Source organism: Pagrus major, chromosome 9 (genome assembly GCF_040436345.1).
Source record: "Pagrus major chromosome 9, Pma_NU_1.0".
Classification (NCBI taxonomy): Eukaryota; Metazoa; Chordata; class Actinopteri; order Spariformes; family Sparidae; genus Pagrus; species Pagrus major.
This window is the reverse complement of record NC_133223.1, coordinates 16,035,902-16,053,831: the sequence shown is the minus strand read 5'-3', so window position 1 is coordinate 16,053,831 and position 17,930 is coordinate 16,035,902. Positions and strand designations below refer to the sequence as shown.

At 39.8% G+C, this 17,930-nt stretch overlaps 3 protein-coding genes across 5 annotated transcripts; 2 read left to right on the top strand and 1 right to left on the bottom strand.

The window, feature by feature from the left end:
- The first annotated feature begins 312 nt into the window (after window positions 1-312).
- On the top strand, window positions 313-3,124 carry rab9a (RAB9A, member RAS oncogene family). The gene is made up of 3 exons (XM_073473998.1): window positions 313-712; window positions 1,046-1,165; window positions 1,392-3,124. Exon 3 carries the CDS (start codon window positions 1,431-1,433, stop codon window positions 2,037-2,039), a length of 609 nt encoding a protein of 202 aa, XP_073330099.1. The 5' UTR covers window positions 313-712; window positions 1,046-1,165; window positions 1,392-1,430; the 3' UTR covers window positions 2,040-3,124.
- A 203-nt stretch (window positions 3,125-3,327) lies between these two features.
- Window positions 3,328-5,257, bottom strand: trappc2 (trafficking protein particle complex subunit 2). The gene is made up of 5 exons (XM_073474000.1): window positions 5,173-5,257; window positions 4,784-4,911; window positions 4,436-4,578; window positions 3,685-3,772; window positions 3,328-3,590 (listed from the first exon to the last, which is right to left on the bottom strand). Exons 2-5 carry the CDS (start codon window positions 4,874-4,876, stop codon window positions 3,492-3,494), a joined length of 423 nt encoding a protein of 140 aa, XP_073330101.1. The 5' UTR covers window positions 4,877-4,911; window positions 5,173-5,257; the 3' UTR covers window positions 3,328-3,491.
- Window positions 5,258-5,462: 205 nt separating this feature from the next.
- ofd1 (OFD1 centriole and centriolar satellite protein) lies at window positions 5,463-15,458 on the top strand. Of its 3 annotated transcripts, none has more exons than XM_073472985.1 (23): window positions 5,463-5,582; window positions 5,683-5,797; window positions 5,890-6,093; window positions 6,174-6,242; window positions 6,335-6,356; window positions 6,438-6,548; window positions 6,632-6,768; window positions 6,895-7,068; window positions 7,191-7,297; window positions 7,399-7,518; window positions 8,722-8,795; window positions 8,882-8,973; window positions 9,191-9,380; window positions 10,090-10,220; window positions 11,152-11,263; window positions 11,709-12,398; window positions 12,551-12,704; window positions 12,813-12,904; window positions 14,107-14,235; window positions 14,400-14,566; window positions 14,662-14,835; window positions 14,915-14,985; window positions 15,250-15,458. In XM_073472985.1, the coding sequence occupies exons 2-23, from the start codon at window positions 5,702-5,704 to the stop codon at window positions 15,293-15,295; spliced, it is 3,162 nt and encodes a 1,053-aa protein (XP_073329086.1). In that variant the 5' UTR covers window positions 5,463-5,582; window positions 5,683-5,701; the 3' UTR covers window positions 15,296-15,458. The 3 variants fall into 3 exon arrangements, with proteins under 3 accessions (XP_073329086.1, XP_073329085.1, XP_073329084.1); XM_073472984.1 differs by having other exon boundaries at window positions 5,464-5,582; window positions 6,441-6,548; window positions 12,548-12,704; XM_073472983.1 differs by having other exon boundaries at window positions 5,464-5,582; window positions 12,548-12,704.
- Window positions 15,459-17,930: the final 2,472 nt, after the last annotated feature.

Sequence of the window (17,930 nt, the reverse complement as noted above, 5' to 3'; positions counted from 1 at the left end):
TCCCAGGTTTATGCTACAGTATTTCCCATGTGGACGTTTGGACACCACTGTAGATATCCATATGTAAAAGGGAAAAAGAGGATTGTTTTTGTCTTGGAAAGATAGTCATTTATCCTTTTTTCACAATATGGTATAGTTATGTGGTGCAAAATTCATGTCATAGCTTCTGTGGAGATCTCTAGTGATAATGGGACAAGTAGCTAGGTGGTAATGTTACTGTATAAACTGTATTTTCGGTGAGGATGGCTGGATTTTTGTAGCATATAAAAGCTAAATGTCGCTCTCTGGTGGCTGTGCGTGAACAATACAAACAATGTAGTTAAACTAGTGCTAGCTAACACCAGCCGACAAAAACACGCCTCGCTTGGTTTAAAAGTAAATATTGAATTCTATTTTTTTCTGTAAGAACGAGATAATATTTTCTGAATAATACTGAATAAGTTGTAGGGGCCTGAAGCGTTACCTCATCTGTCGTTGGTCCTCTCTGCCTGACAAGATCACATGATCCGAGTCTGCCCATGTATCGTTAGCCTGTTAGCTAGCTAGCCGCGTTAGCACCGAGCCTCAGGAGTCCACCAGGAAACGGTGCGACCTGTCGTTATCTCGAGCCACGCCAAGGCGAGGAGCTGTCAAACATTTGCATTAATATCATTTCGGTTGTTTCGTGCGTCCTTTCTCGTCGGCTCTGCAGCGGTCTGGCTTAAACTGCAAGGTACGTGACTAGCAGTGTTGTCTGCAAGTAAACCTGAGCTAGCAAATTTGGTATATTTCATCAGCCTGACTCCAGCTGTTTTCCTTTTTTATGTTACCCTAGCTTAGCTAACACTTGGCTAGCTGATAACATACAATGCAGACTCTCTTGCTAGCATGTTACATCTGTTCGTTTAATACTGTGTGCATTGTATGCCACATCATAGTGCTCACAAAAGGTTTATTGAACGCTTGGTTGCCGTTTATGCTTTATTGCAATGGCGCTTCTCAGCAAGAACTGCTGCTCTGGGCCATCTGTTAATCAGGAAACTGAATGTTTGTCACTGTGTTACAGCTGGTTGAACGTTACCTACATGGCTGCTCACATCAACAGTAAGCAGATGAGCATGTGACCAAAGATCAGGGTCTACAGCACATGATCTGGACAAGTGGAGGAGGGCAAAATCAACCAGGGGTGAGACAAAAACAAAACATCCTCCAAAAAATGTGTTCCTGCAGTTAAATTTGAAGTGTTTCTTACTTAGAAGATTTTATTTCAAAACTGATATTATGCTGCTATTTTGATTTTCTTAATTACACTGTACACAAGAAGAAAAAAACAGGTTGGATCAGTGAAAAGAAAATGAATACATACAGTACACATAGTAAAATATCTTTTGCATATTGCATCTCCCCATTAGGTAAATTATTTCAAAGTGGTCGATCAGGAGTGAACAGCCATGACAACAAAGACATCCCTGCTGAAAGTCATCCTGCTGGGTGACGGTGGTGTAGGAAAAAGCTCCCTCATGAATCGTTACGTCACCAACAAGTTCGATGCACACCTTTTCCACACCATCGGCGTGGAGTTCCTCAACAAGGAACTGGAGGTGGATGGCCACCAGGTGACCCTACAGATCTGGGACACTGCCGGCCAGGAGCGCTTCCGCAGCCTGAGGACTCCTTTCTATCGTGGCTCTGACTGCTGCTTGCTCACCTTCAGCGTAGATGACAACCAGAGTTTTCTCAATTTAGGCAACTGGAAGAAGGAGTTCATCTACTACGCGGACGTCAAGGAGCCAGAGAAGTTCCCATTCGTCGTCTTGGGCAACAAACTGGATGTGACGGAGCGGCAGGTGTCTGCTGAGGAGGCTCAGGAATGGTGCAAAGAGAACGGCGACTACCCCTATTATGAGACCAGTGCCAAGGATGCCACCAATGTAGCGGTGGCCTTTGAGGAGGCAGTGCGCAGGGTGTTGGCATCGGAGGAAAGAACGGACCACCTCATCCCCACAGACACAGTCAAGCTCCACAGAAAGCCTCGCTCTGCTGCTACTTGCTGCTCATAACATCCAGGAGTTATCACTAACATTAATTTGCTGTCATGCCTGTTATGTGATGAGGCTGTAGGTGCACTATGCTGTAGTGACATCTTATTTAAACAAATGACGCTCTATGATTTGTTATACTGTTGAAGGTTTGATAATGCTAGTTGGACTTCTGCTTGAAGAAAAAGCGAGGAAACACTAAATTGAACCCCCGTTAAATTTCCAAATAAACATTAAATCACTGAATGACTCACTCGGTCTGCCATAGTTCAAAAAGTCAGGCTTTGGAGGGGTAACAGGAAAAACAACTGTATTTATATTGGCCCAAGACTAAATGTGGGAAACTAAAAATATGTCATGACGAAACAGAGGCAGTATTTATCCTTTCAAATGGCTGTGACTCTTAAACTGTTTGTAGGTGTTTACAACCTTTGGAGTGTGATTATTATGGGATCTCTGAACCTTACTCCTAAATGTAATCATGCAGATAGGAGTGATGACTTGTTTATATTCAGAAAAACAACTGCATAATTAAATAATTTATACAGCCCATTAACTTTGTTCCTGAGAATTATGAAGTAGCTAAGGCACTACTTTGTGTAACTAACAAATTGAGGCTTGTCGTGATTATTGCACATTTAGTTCTTGTTTGCGCACATTCTGCATAGTGAATAGATAATGGCTATGTGCTGGAAGCACTGAGGGAACAAGATTCCTACAAGAAGATACATATTAAAGCAAAGATAACATGCATGGCATATGGTGTATTTAAGTTTCTGGAAACTTTTGTATTTTTTAAGCTGTTTTTACCTTTTAAAAAAATCACTGAATCATCATTTCCTTTGGGAGAGTGGATGAAATAGAGGATGTGATTGACTGAACCTTTTCTCTCATTATTGAGTTTGTTTTAGATGATGGTTTTGATTTTTAAAGCACTCTGTTTAACTTCTTTTTTTATACTTTCAGTTGAAAGTGTTTCCACACAGCTTAATATTTAAAATGGTGAACAATTCATTTACCATAAGTGTCTCTCATTCAGATTTCATTTTTATTCAAAATTGTACTACTGGTATGCCAAACGATCAATAAACCCCCTGAGAATTGTCGCTTAAGCATGTTTTGTAGTCTGAAAACTTCGAACTAAACTGATTATAACCATTCTGCTGTGCTTTTTAACCACTGCAATTATACTGTATAATGCCTGATCGTAACACGAAGATCTTGCGTCTTAAAGTCTTGACATTGATAATCAGCATACAGTAATCACAGCCCACCTCATGCAAGAAATCAAGAAACAAACACCCCAAAATTACATTAGACAAGAACATGTTTTATAGAAAATCCATGTGTTGAATACATTTTTACATGTATTAAACAGGAAAAGACAAACACAGACATCAGACAAGGGTGTTAGATAATATATACAACAAACAGACAAGATGCTTTCAAATCTTTCTGCATGTGAAGAAGTGATTAACTCAGGAGATGCTTCTTTCCCAGAAACTGTACTTTCCTCTCAAAAGCTGTGGAACGAATCGGTGCGTTGATTTCATAGAATGGATTCATTGCAAACTGGAGGAGAGAATAAATTATTAAATCAAACACACAAACACAAATTAAAAAAAAAAGTTAACATGTCAAGGTATTCGAATCAAAGACAACTCACCTTAATGTATAAATCGTACACATCATTAAAAAAGTTTTTGATTCCATCTTCTTGTCGCACATCATGCAGCATGATGAATCTTATATGTATGGCAGATAATTAAAGAAAATAAAGCCATGGCAATCAATGTTTTAAAATATGAATAGTACAGAATAATATCAATGTCTGACTTAGAAAACAAACATAACTGGTCTAAACCTATATGTTAGATAATGACAGTCCAGCTACAAATGACAAGTATTTTCATTATTATTTCCTGTTAGCGTAATCTGTATGCCCATGCCCATCACAACCTCCCACAGCCTGAGGTGACATCTTCAAATTGCTTGTTTTGTTCAACCAACAGTCCAAAACATTAAGATATTCAATTTACAAAGATATAAAACCAATAAAGCAACAAACCTCCATTTGTCAGAGGCTGGACGGGGAGAATATTTAGCATTTTTGCTTGATAATTGCCTAAACCAGTAGATAAAATGTTTAATCAATTATTGAAACTGATGGTTACATTTCTGTCATTGGACTACTTGTTTCAGTTATCTCTTATTGATGCATTACTATATCCACATTACAGATGATCACCTCTATAATTAGACTATTAAAAATCCTATTCTAGGCATTTATACTTTTTGTGTCTGTCTCCTCTAATTAGCTGTGATTCAAATTACTGCAGTCAGTAAAGTATTACACACTATGTAGTCTGCAGCTACATATTATGTGAGGAAACTACTGGAATCGAAAAAGGATATGTCCTGCAGTGACGAAGGCAGACACAAACCACTCGTTGAACTTGTCCACAGTTTTGAGGTACATATTGTTGGACAGCCACATGTTCTCATCCACCAGATCCAGGGCTGCGTGTGCAATGAACTGGTTCAGGTGACGATGGTCATCCTGTGGTCAAAGAAACAAATCTCATCAAACAACATAATTCACTAACAGACATTAGGCCTTGAACTAGGTTACGTTAATACAGTTTAGTGTGGTCGTGGTTGCATGGATTATATGCCCTGACAGTTATTCTGTTGTCAATGGTCCGACTCTTACTGGACAGTATATACTACAATGAATGCTGCTGTTATTGATAAAGCCCTCTTACCTTTGATTCAGGCTTCCCAGCTGGCAAGAACTCCATCTCGAACACCGGGTTGTCTTTATGACCGACCATGACAAAATAAAAACTCCCAGACATCGTTTTCCCCTTCTTCTTAGCAAAGCCAAGCGGCCCTGGAGAAAATTCAAACCAAACGAAATAGGTTGAACGATTGAATCTTCTCAAACATCTGTTAATGACACCCTAATGATTCTGATGCTTTAGGCTAGCAAGCTAACGTTAGCCGCAGTGCTCCACAGACGCTTGGTGTCGTTCAAGTCTTGAGTTATTCTTGTGAAACTATTGTCAACATATTACAAATAGAATGATTATAAGAATGCAACGTAAGTGCATAAAGAAAGAGTATTCGCTTGATAAAACCGAGGTTTGTTTACCTGTCAATTTTGCTTCCTGGAGTGCAGCGAGAGTAGTCGCCGAATGATGACGAAATGCTCAAGAAGCAAAATATTCCTATCAGTTCTGTGCTGTAAAACGGTTAAGTGGCAGGTTTTTTGTTTGTTTGTTTGTTTGGCTTCATGTGAAGTATTACTGCATTCAAATTATGGTAATTTATGTAGTAAGAATAATAAACAATGTGCTGCTTTTCTCGTTACGTCATAACTATGGGACTCCCGGCACAAGAATTTCCGTTGACGAATTTAAATGTTTGGGGCACACCTCCTCGAAAGGGACACGGAGACGCATTCTGGTTGTTAGGCAGGTAACTACAGAAATTATTCGCTTTTTTTTAGATGCTTGTGGTATCAGGCTTTCTGAAGACACTGTCATGATAGTGTGAGACCAGGTAAAAATACTTAAAAGTTGTTGAAAACTGAGGGTTTGTTCTCTAGCTTGTGATGCTAGCGTCACCGAGCTTTCGTCTGTTGTTGTTTCTCTCCTGTCAGGACCTACAAAACCACAGTTATGTCCTCGGCCAAGGAAGATGCGTTATCCCAAGATGAGCTGAGGAAAAGACTTTATCAAACTTTTAAAAGTAAAGGAGTGCTCGATTCACTTAAAGTAAGTCATGCTTACTCACCTGTTGATCCTTATAGCCTCTTACCCACCCGTCAGAGAGAGTTTGGTCCTCATCTCCGTGTTCTCCTCACCAGGCACAGCTGCGGAGTCACCTCATCCAGGAGTTAAAACACCCTCCTTTGACTGGTGCAGATCCAGTTCCCAGACCAGTGCTTGTCAAATCTGAACCCCTTTTGGTCTCAGCCTGTAACAGCATAGTGGCTGATCATCTCCGCACCTCTGGGTATGAGTACACCCTTTCTGTATTCTACCCTGAAAGTGGCCTATGCAAAGACAAGGTGAGCATCAAATGCATTTGTCTAATCCACTGTAACGTGTGTTGCAGATGAAGAATTTAATCTCTGATCTAATTATGCAGGTGTCAGCGAAAGGAGACCTTCTGCAGCTTCTTAGAATTAGTCCTCAATCAGCCCTTTACAGATCCCTGGTAATTAATAATGTGATTTACTTGTAGAGTATTGTTCTCAGCAAAATAAATACTGTTAGTAATAAAAGTGTTGCTATTTCTTTTTTTTACAGTCCTCAAACAAAGATGACAAAGGTAGCTGCAGCATTATGTTCCCTTTAATACAACTGCTTCTGCCCCCAAGGGCTGTGCTTGATGTGTTTTCTCTTTGTATAGCAGGGTTCCTGATCAGCCTTCTAACACAGCTAACCCACCATCATACTCACAGCCTGTGCCGGGATGCTGACACTCAGACAACCAGCATGGCAACTTATGGAGAGTCTCTCGGTATGATAAAACAACGTCTTGAATTGTATTCCTCAGATATGTTTCAGTTTTAGTTTTTAATGTTTTCTTTTCTCCTTCCACAGTTGAGAAGATGAAAATGATTGATAAGGAATATGAGAGCTTCAATTACAGTGGGGACAGGTATTTTTCATTCCAATCAAAACTGGCTGCATATAGAAAAGAAATCGAGGCACAGATGCAAGCAGAAATGAACACTAAGGTACATATATTTTTCTACATCTAACTGTATCTGCAATAATCAACATTTTAAAAGGTATAAATGCTTGGCATGTAGACTTTACTGCTGGTTATTTGGCCTCAACATTGTGACTTTTGTTTCTTAAAGATGGAACATTTTAAAGATGTTGAAATCGCCAAGGTGAGGATGGAAGAAAAAGCTAAATTTCATAAAGAATTCGACAAGCTGAAGCAAGAGCTGGAAAGGACTTATGAAATGAAGGCAAAGGCGTTGATGGACCGGGAGAAGAATGCCATTGATCGATTACAAAAACAACAAGAGGTAGAAAACTTCTAATATGATGCTTTGCTCTCAACATCACAGTATTCTTTGGCATAATTTACATTTCCTTTAATTTAAGACAGTGTAATTGATGCTGTCGTTTGTATTTCTCTCTTCCTTAGATTGAAGAAAAAAACATGTATATGCAGAGACAGTCGGTCCTGAAAGAAATTGAAACGCTGCGGAACAGAGAGAATGAGCTGAGGATGAGAATGGAGGCTTTTGAAAAGTAAGCTTTTTTTTTACCATTCATGTTAGCAAAGGGATGCTATGCTCTCTCCTTGTGAGCACTGGTTCATAAAGAACTTTGCTGTGGTCGTATGATGACAGGACTTGTCAAATTCACGAGGAGAAGGTCAAGACCAGTGAAGATCTGCTGAGGAGGAGAGACCTGGCAGTGAAGACTATGGAGGACACATATGACCAGAGGCTGAAGAATGAACTTTACAGGTATTTTAACAAATGTCTAATTGTACAGTTTCTTTATGGCTCACATTGTCTGGGGTTAGATATGTTTTCTTTATTTAATATATTCTCCCTATCCTGTTGGTTCACTTTACCCCCTCTGTTTTGACTGTTTGTCCTTGTTAGAGATATTGCCATTGTGTGTCCAGAGGATGTCACTGTTTTGTAGGTTTAAGTAAAATCAGCTTCCTGTGTGACGTACATTGAAAATGTGAAAAGTCTCATAGATTTATTCTACAGCTAAATGTTTTGTTCCAAGTGTCATTAAAGTTGTCAGTGATTCAGTGAGTAACTGGGTATTCTACACATATTTAGACCTCAATGTCCCAAAAGTAAATTTTGTCAAGATGCTTGTCATTTGTTATTAGATCAAAAGTATGACTCATAAGATGTTATGACTATGGATTAGCATACAATAAGGGACTTGACTGTCCACTTTACCAAATGATATATTGCATCTCAGTTTCATTGAGTGTTTTGATGGCAGCTGGTTTGGTTTATTACCCTGCACCCTCTAATAGAAAAAGGACACGTGTATTTTTTTCCACATCAACATCTTTATTCATATTTTCAAATGACTTACAGCAACAAAGAAATGGATAAGTTCTCATCCAGCAAGAGAAACTTCAAATAGATTATTGTGCAACATTAAAAGTAAGCCCTCCCTTACGTGTCCGACATTTGGAAGGTGTTAACAGAGGACAAAAAAATAAAAGAACAGTCAAAGTTAATAAAAAAAATAACTGAATATAATTAAAGTAAATGAAAACCAAATGAGTTTCTTTGCTTTTCCTAAGGGTCCTTTTTTCCTTTTTTAATTTTTGGAATATCAACTCAAAAACACAGTTTACATGGAACAGAACAACTATGTATCAAAAGCAGTTACTTCAGGCAAATGAAGAGGACGGTTATATTTATACCTCATACACCACATTCAATATAATATAATAATTCATATACCACTTTAAAAAAATACCACTTAAAGATGTAGAACCCCTAAGTTTCTACATCTGTTTATGGACAGTTCTTTAATCCAATCAATGAATTTTGGTTTACTGGTCTTCTTCGATGGCAGTGGGGTAATCCCTTTTTGCAAGCAGTAAACAAAGATCCAAGGCAGCACTAGACACATGAATTTTTATGATATTTTGTGTGTGAGTGTTGTTCTTGTGCCTTTTATAAAATCAGGTATCAGCTCGAGTTGAAGGAGGAGTTCATCAAGAGAACAGCAAAACTAACCGAGAACGAGAACAGAAACAAAAGTGAGTATTTAGATTAAAGCAAGGTTTCTGACAGGTTTGCTTTGTCCCATCTTCTGAATTGTGTTTACATTCTTTTTGTTCCTCAGTGGAAACTGCTCGCATCCAAAATGAGTCAGCTGTAATTGATGGGAAATTAGAGGAGCACAGCAGAGCATATTCAGAGCTGAGACGACTGAAGGTAAACAACTTCTTCAAACAATCTTCAGTCACAGCAGTATCAACTTAACCCTCTCCAATAGAAAATAGGCACCATATTGAAGTCCTACTAAATAACTGAACTCCTGTCTTCAGACAGAACTTTCAATAATATTTGTATGTGGCAAAATGTCATTGATAAATTAAGTGTCCAGCTTTCTTTTGCCTGCTCTTTTCATGTCTCTTCCGTCGTCTTCCAGGTTGAGCTTGAGACAGCGCAGCAGCAGATTTCTCTGCTGACTCAACAGAAGGAGCTGTTGAGGGAAAGACTGGAGAACATGAGTGACTACCCCGGCTTGAAAAGAGAGAAAGCAGAGCTGCAGGGCCAGCTGCGGCTGCTAAAGACACAGCTGGAGGAGGCCCAAGAGGAGAACCGGCTTCTCCATGCAGGTGAGGGCCGGCGGCTGTTGCCTGCCTCAGAGGAGTCTTCCTATTAATTTTACCACAAGAGATTAATAGAATCAAGGTTTATTATTATTATTGCTTCTAATGTATAAACCTAGAAAAATCAGTACCTCTTTTTTTTAAAAACTGAGATAAATCCAGTTCCTGTGTTGCATTCAGAGAGAGCTTGAGTGCTCGTTGTGAGCTGTGGGAGATGCAGTGTACTGTGAAGCATTCATGTTAGTCTGTCCCACTGCTTCTGGCTCTGCTGAGTCTTTTTGAATGTGTCTTGCCTGCCAATGTGGGGCCTCTGTGCTGTGTTTGTAGCTCTGCAAACTAAAAAGGAACCAGTGAGGGAACGGGGATGAGAAGTGGAGTGAAGGGGAGCAGAGACAGAGGGCTCCCTTTACCCATGGCACACAGCCAAAATTTACCTCTCTCTAAAATACAGTATTCTTCCTGTTTGAGGATGGGAGCAATGGGCCTCTAACCTTATCAATAACAAAAGGCAGAAACATGTGTGCTGTACTCATGCTGGGCACATCCATACAGCCACAAATCATTAACTGGAGCACTTCAAAATGACATGAATCAGAGCAACTTCCATGTATCACTGGGTGCTTTGTCATCAGATAGCTTACCACTGAAACAGACACTGGACGGACGGAAAGGACGCACTTTAAGATGATGTTTTGACTCTGATTACTCCTCTCAGATTTGGGCAAGCCGTCCAAAGAGCAGCTGGCCTTGCAGACTGAGCTACAGAGGCTGCAGAGAGCCCGCAGGCAGGATGAGGAAGAGTTTGACAACCAGAAACAGGTGCTGCAGGCACAGCTCCAGAGTGAGGTCAGTCACATCAGCACGTCGCTGAGTGTGGGAAACTCTGCAGTCAGCTTTATTTATTTGTGTTTGTTTTCATGAGATTTTGTCCCACTTTGGGGGATTTCTTTTAGTGCTGACTGTTAAACCGTATTTTAATCATCGTTGGGATATGAACATGCCAGAGAAACGCATCACAAAAGACTGCCTGAAAGATTGACTATAGTTTTGTCACTGTATATTTCAGTAATATATCAACTGAATTTAACACTCAGGACAAATACCTTTCTTTAAGTATTGTGGTGAACAAAAAAGCAATAACTTAGAAATGGTTGGACAAGAAACCACCAACAAAAGGCGAAAAGATTGTTATATTGTTAACTACTGTCAACTACTACATGCTGCAATATTAGTGAGTATCTACACTGTAGTTATTGTGTGGTACTGGGCACATATCTTACATCTCTATTTCTTGTAGCAATTCTATTTAGAAATTTAAATACATATATAGTTGTCACATATAGTTTAATGCAATTTTTTTGCAGTTATTTTATATTTTACTAATTGTACTGTATATTTAAAATTTTATTTTTCCTTACTCTTATTTCTTATTGTATTTTTTAATAATATTTAATTCAATCTCTCTTTAGTGTGATATTTTTATTCTTGAAGGTGCTACTGTTGCGTACCAATTTACCCTCCGGTATCAATAAAGTATTCCTGATTCTTATCAGCTACCTTCAGATTAATTGGTGTCTTTTTGGTGGTGACTGCGAGGTTAGATAGCACGAAGAAGGAGACAAGAGCTAATATGGGTAATTCAATGTTTGATTAATTACCGCAAATCATCTCATCATGAAGGCCTATTTTCCTGTATAATTGTGATTTGTCCTCAAATCTGGATTGATCCGTACAATAACTTCTTGTGCGATGTCCTATCGTCTGCTGTTTCCTGCAGGTGGAGCGGTGCGCTCAGCTTGGCGCTCAGTTGATAGAATGTGAGGAGAAGTCGCAGTGGATGATGAACCACATGGAGGACATTAAGATGCAGCTTCGCCAAACTCAACAAGGTACCCCATGACTGGGTGGCGTGCATGTCTGCCACATTGTAGTGGGATTAGCCAATTCCAACCATGTCTGTACGCAGTTATGTATGTTACGATCAGTAATGCATAACTTGTGTAGTTAAATTATTTCTACTTTTCATAAACTGGCTTCCTTTTTTGGCTCATGTTAACATGGGACCTCAAAAGTCCTCTTTTTTTTCAATGACTGGAAAATCATTTCAGCAAAAACAAGAAAGGAAGGCATGTTTCAGTAGAAGCTAAAAGATCATAGGTGTATATGCATGTAAATAGTTATTTCAAATTAGTTGTAGATCCCCTTTTTTTCCCCTTATGTTTGCTCTTTAATGGTGGTTGGTCTTCTGTATTAGTGTTCAACTCTCCTCTTGTTTGCTTTTCCTTTTCTTTCCTCTCTCTCTTCCCTTTGTTGTAATCCATACGATGATGGCAGCTCTTGAAAATGAAGTGCTGCGTAACCCCAAGCCCTCTCTTGTCGATCGCTCAGTGCTGGAGCTGAGCGCTGACAAGCTCGTTCCCCCTGACATCTATGTGGACAGAGCTCTGCTGAGGGCCAGGGTGGGTTATGATGATGTTTGTCAAGCAGGTGGGCCCGTGCGAGGACACAAGCCGCTCTGGAGCGACTCTCCAGACTCCGACATGGAGCTGGTGGCTGAAGCCAAGGCTCGGATCCAGGAGCTGGAGAAGGAGGCTGAGACCTTGGAGGAAGCATACAGGAACTACCAGCAGAGGGCAGTGCGCTCCACCTTTTCACACATGCTTCCCCCGAGACCTCTTTCCCCACAACGAGCACATCCCTCACATCGCCCTGACTCTCCTCTGAGGAAACAAATCTCTCAGCACTCACGTCACAAATCAAAGGTCTCACACAGACCACTGTCTCCACAAACTACCAGAACCCCCTCCTCACCACCTTTTGACTCCAGAAACACCGTACTACCTGCACAACCCAAAGTGACCTTCTCAGAAGAGCAACCCCAGTCCACAGTTTTCACTGACCACAGTCTCCATTCACTGACTGAACCTCTGTTTCTAAGAGATGGAAGCAGCGCTCCATCCAGACGTCTGTCCTCCACACCGCACTCTTCCTCCAAGAAAAAGCCTCAAAGAGAGATTTCAGAAGGTACTTCAAAAAATGCTTTATCCTGTGAACACACTTCACAAGGGATTAGATGCACCAGCCTCTTTTACCTGTAAATAAATAAACAATGAAATAGTTTCATGTAGAAACAGTCAGCTTACACCTTGACATGACTCTTTATTCCCTGATAGCAGCAGTTGCTTCTCCGAAGGCCCTCCCGGAGCTCTCACCTGATAGACAGCTCCCTCCTGCACCCCAGGATGAGGTGGAGACCTCAGGTGACTTCTCCTCTGAGCGCAGTCCACCTTGGAGTCCTCAGCTCAAGAGCACAGCACGAGACCAGTCCAGGTACCATCTGGCCTCTCTTTTGCAAGGACATGACATCATTTTTTTTTAATACACTTTCAAATGGAGATAGTGAATACTAATGCCCTCATCTCTGCCCTTGTTTGTCAGTCCACCGCAGCTGCAGCCTGTGGTCTCCAGTTTGGAGTCTTCCCCACTGCCGGAGGAAATAAACCTGGAAGATCTTACAGGGATGTTGTCAGGTACTCTGAGCTAGTATTTGTGGGTGTTTTTTCTTTAATGGCCTGCAGCCTTCTTGTTATGTGAGACCCAGTTTAAGATCTTCAGTAGTTATGAATGCAACATTGGGGTGTACTTAATTCTGGAAAGGCAGTTTGGTTGTGTCATTGAGCTTGACATATAAGAGCAGAATTGTGATCAACAAGTAACTTTTTCATCCGTTGGCACAAATCTGTTGCACCACTATGCATTATATCAGAGGTGCACAAGTGCCAAAGCAGTCTAATTGTGTGAGTTTCATCCGTCCATATAAAATAGTATTTTTTTAAAAATTGGATCATATTAGGGATCAACTGATATATTAATAATTGGCCAGGCTGATAATCGGTCTATCCCTCGTTCATATGCATGCGGAGTCCTTGAAAACACTTGAATTTCACTGTGGTGTTTTCAGGTTTGGATTGGATTGGATTTTGGATACAGTGCTTGAAATTGTAACTGCCTTACTTTCATAATAATTGTTTTATATTGGCTCAGCCAGCATGTATAGGATGACAAGTCCACTTCCAAACAGGTGACACATTTTGAAACAATAAACACTTTTGTCTTTTCCTTGAATTTGTCACAAATCTGTCACAAAACCTAATTTTAGCACGTGTTGCACAATCGATACATAGCAGTCGCAAACATCCAGGCACTCTTTGCTTGAAACGCCACTTGGAGATGTGCTAATAAATTGCACTGAAGGGAGCGACAGTGTGCAGACTCTTTTATGTGTTGCACAATAACAGCAGATTTTTCACATTAATGTGAGGAAGTGAAAGGGTAAATATATGTATACATTTATCTAATTTACCACAGATGTAAGTAAGATGTAAGATGTAAGAAAAGTACTTGAATTTGAATATGGAAAACGTGTAGAAATCTTCAAAGAAACCTTTATTAAACCTTTATTACCATTAATGTGTTTTTTTTTTTTTTTTTCATTATCATTAATTTAAACAAAATCCCAGTCTCAAAGTGAAGTATATCCGGTATGGAGGATTTTGGATTTTGGAAAGGCTGCTTTTTAATGAGTGTGTGACTGGCCTCCAAAGTGTCCTTTCAGTGGCCCAGCACAATGGTGAAGATGAAGGGCAGCTGATTATGTATTCTGTGCTGGTCCTCTGGCCCTGTTGCATTATGGTGGAGCATAAAAGATCTCTTTGTGCGTGTCTCCCTCCAGAGCCCGGCCACATTCCAGAGCTTCTCCTGGACACTGCCGTCCCTCTCTCTGAGGAGGCCCCTGACGGCCCCGCTGTCCCCCGCCCACCAGACCTCCCAGAAGACCCGGTGGACTTGCAAGGCCAAGCGGGTGAGTCGTTAGTCCCCCCCCGTCCCCCTCCCCGTTACTGCCACTTAATCTCGGTTGACCCCAAATAACAAGAATGGCTGCCTTCTACTGTACACCATCAGTCTGACTGTGTGACTCTTATATTATAGCCACAAACTGACTGAGTCAACCTGTATGTTTTCTAGAAGTTCCACAAACTTCAGGTGAGGCTGCCAGGAATGAAGATGAAGAAGAGGATGAGGAGCAGAGGTGGGAAAGAGAGCGAAAGGAAAGACAAGAACGAAGGCAAAGAGAGCAAGACGAAGCCAGGGAGAGGGAGCTGCAAGAACTTAAAAGACTGGAGAAAGAGACGGTAATGATCATCTTGTACCAAGTTCTTCTAAAACTCCTCTTCTTGAGCTTCCTGATGAAATGAATGTTGACAGTATCTGCTGTATTTCTAACCAGCTTTTGCAAGATGTGGAGAAACCAGGGCAGGAGGAAGAAGACAGTGGAATTAAGAAACAAGGAGATGAAGAGCAGAAGCAAGAGAAGGATGACGGGGAGGAGTCTAAAGGTGAAAATCCATTGGAGAAATACATGAAGATGGTCCTGGAAGCAAGAGAAAAGCAGCATGCACAGGTGGGTTGAGCACAAATTTCTCTGTGACACATGTAGAACTTTGCTTTCATGATGTAACTTTTTTTGTTTTTGTTTTCAGAGTCCTGGGAGAGAAGAAGCAAGACACACAAGCCCAGAGGCCAAGAGTTTGTCTGATGAGAAAGACCACAGGTAACTAAAAGGACACAGAATTGATAGACTGATGAACAGCTTTCCTTACTGTAAGATAGCTAAATAAATATATAAGCCTACATAATCCTCCAAAAACATTTAATTTCTTCTCTGGTTTCTCATCTCCTGCTCTTGTTGATGTTATTTGTTCTGGAATTATGTTGTCTTAAGGAGGAGTACATTGAGATGTTCTTTGCTATTTTTGGTTTTCTTTTTTCTTTCCCTCATGGCTTTCACTAATTAACTTTGATTTTGTTTTCCCAGCATCGCAGCATATTCACCCAAGGATGAAGACGATGATTTCTGGTGAGCTGGTCGAGTGCGAACATGAACTGATGAATTTTACAAGCCTCTGTGGTTTTCTACTGTTTTAACAAGTGAGGAGCGTTTGTTGTTTATGTTTTAAGAGTTTGCTTTTGAGCTTGTATATTTGACACCATTTTTGTATCAATAAATCACATTGGATTGTTTTATTCTTTTGGATTGACTGTGCATGACCAAACGATATTCCATCGTACAAAAGAAAAAACACCACAACACAGAAGTTTCTTTTTTTGTATTTTTTATTTTCATAAAAACAGTCAACTAAGCCAGTTGAGTAATGTCATACAGGGGTTTCCAGTCAGACGGGATGCTGGATTGTTGTCCTCCTGGTGATTGATAGGTAGCCTTTATTCTTTAGTTTTTGGTTCATTCAATAGGAAACGGAACACAAAGACGAGATGAGATGTACATTAGCTTCATGTACACCTGTGGCTATTAGTCCTGCAGAGAACTGCAGGTTTTCCACTACAATATCTAACAGATACTGTGTAAAACACTGGAAAGGGAGTCAAATTGGCATCCATACTTTGGCTAAATTTACCATTGAGTTTGGCTTACGATTTTATAAATGACTGGTGTTGCAACTAATTGTTATTTGAAAGTTGAATTTAAAGTTAAGTATCAGTAATTCATGAGGAAGCCCTTGACATTCGTAGAAAATACATGTATACTATCAAGCGACAAAATAATATAAGACTCATATACTTTCGACTTGAATAAAAACCTAAAAAAAAAAATACAGCTATAACTAATCAGCTACGTAAAAAGGATTAATTTGTATTCAGTTAGAAAAACAAAAAGGAAACAGGCAAACACTGCCTACTACTGATGTCAGCGTACACGACTGTACATCACGTGTGTCACTGCGGAAACAGTTTTTCTTCATGCAACAAAGAAACACATCAAGTTATCCCTGTAACTCAACTAACAGAAATAAAAGATTACATGAGTAATTATGTCAGCATTATGACAATTGCACATTGAAAACAGGTGCAATTATAGAAAATTAAGAACAAAAATGAAGTGGTTTTGATCTTCAAAAATAAGTAAACACAAAAAATCCTGACTTGTAACAAGTTTACATATTTCACACCTTTAAGTTCTTTAGAGCTGTAGGTTTTTTCATTGTGCTGCTACACACACTTGTTTAATAGGATTTTTCAAAATCAAATACATTTTTGATCATATATTACAACATATGATCGGATATCACAATAGATAAAGGGCTTAAAATCATGAGCTCTCTTTGTTGGCAAGCCTTCATCTCTTTTTCTTTCATTTGCATAAATGAAAACAAATGGATCAAAACTTTTAAGATATTAAATACACTGAATATATTTCGGTCTCATTATTGGCAGCAGTCCACATTTAGCAAGCAAGTGATTCTTATGGCATTTATGCATACAAATTAAATCCTATGATACTTTGATGTAGAGGAGCTCCTGGTGTGTGTGTGTGTGCTATGCATCTACCATTAAACATACTGTGTGTCTCAGGCATCTTTTTGACAATCAAACCATAGTTTTACGAGGGAGAAGTTCCAGTTAAATTGTTACATAGGCTCTAGTGCACATCTGAGGTAGTGTTAATGTAGGCCATGAATGTTCTGAGTGACTTTTAAAGGAGACTTATTATGCTAATTTTCAGGTTCCTTCATTTATTGTGGGTACTATGAAAGTATTACATGCTTTAATGCTCAGAGAACACACCAGTTTTCTGCTGCAGCACTGGATTTACCCGCTCTGTTTTACAATAGCTCCTTTCTCTTGAAGGCCCCACCTCCTGCATGTCTTCTCTGATTGGTCAGCTCACACACGCCTGAGCCAGCACCACGAACAACAACAGAGTAGCTGTGCTAAATCAATTCTTGCATGCCAAACTAGCCGCTAGGCATAAATTATGCAAATGTCAGACATGGTGACGTAGTGTGAGGTCACAGGATTAAAGGTGAGGCTACTGATGAGGCAATTAAGGAGCAGTGTATTCTGTGGGAGAGGGGAGCGTCTGTCGGTGTGGACTTTGACCTGTTTAACTTTCAAAATCTTTTACATGCAAAAGAACCTGAAGGAAAGGAAAAGAAAATGAAAAAAACATAATAGGTCTCCTTTCAGTAGCTGTATAATGAAAATTAGAACCTAAAACCAATTAATAACACTTGGATTATCACTACAATTAAGATGCAGTTACATACTTGAACTTTTACAACAGAACTGGGTCCACACTATATTTTACCTGTTTCCTTACTGCGAAGTCAAAGCGGAACATCCTGTCACGTGCCACATCATAAATCGTGGCACACTAACTCTGGTTGGTGTAAGGCCTTTCATGTTGTGTGTAATGAATCTGCATTTTTTTAAAAATTTTATATTGAAAAAGAGTAAAATAAACATTCCCTTGTTGAAGACTGGCCACCGTAGCTAAAACAGAAAGACAGAGCAAGCCTGTAAAACAAAACTGACAAGAATAGTGCAATGTCTCAAGCTTTGCCAGCAAATGGCTGGCTATAAAAAAAAGGGCCACTACACGAATATCAGAATTTTTCCTTTCAGAAAAAAATAGAAAATGAAGAAAAAATAAAAACAGCATAAATGAAATTTGGAGTAGCAGTTCCAAAACAGAGT

What these genes read in the sequence shown, in the direction of transcription:
- ofd1 (XM_073472983.1), top strand. Translation starts at nt 5,702, where the DNA reads ATGTCCTCGGCCAAGGAAGATGCGTTATCCCAAGATGAGCTGAGGAAA. An exon ending in GAACCGGCTTCTCCATGCAG is followed by an intron (nt 9,381 to 10,089) that starts GTGAGGGCCGGC and finishes TACTCCTCTCAG; the next exon opens with ATTTGGGCAAGCCGTCCAAA. An exon ending in AAAGACTGGAGAAAGAGACG is followed by an intron (nt 14,567 to 14,661) that starts GTAATGATCATC and finishes ATTTCTAACCAG; the next exon opens with CTTTTGCAAGATGTGGAGAA.
- trappc2 (XM_073474000.1), bottom strand. Translation starts at nt 4,876, where the DNA reads ATGTCTGGGAGTTTTTATTTTGTCATGGTCGGTCATAAAGACAACCCG. An exon ending in CTGGGAAGCCTGAATCAAAG is followed by an intron (nt 4,579 to 4,783) that starts GTAAGAGGGCTT and finishes CTTTGACCACAG; the next exon opens with GATGACCATCGTCACCTGAA. An exon ending in TGTACGATTTATACATTAAG is followed by an intron (nt 3,591 to 3,684) that starts GTGAGTTGTCTT and finishes TCTCTCCTCCAG; the next exon opens with TTTGCAATGAATCCATTCTA.
- rab9a (XM_073473998.1), top strand. Translation starts at nt 1,431, where the DNA reads ATGACAACAAAGACATCCCTGCTGAAAGTCATCCTGCTGGGTGACGGT.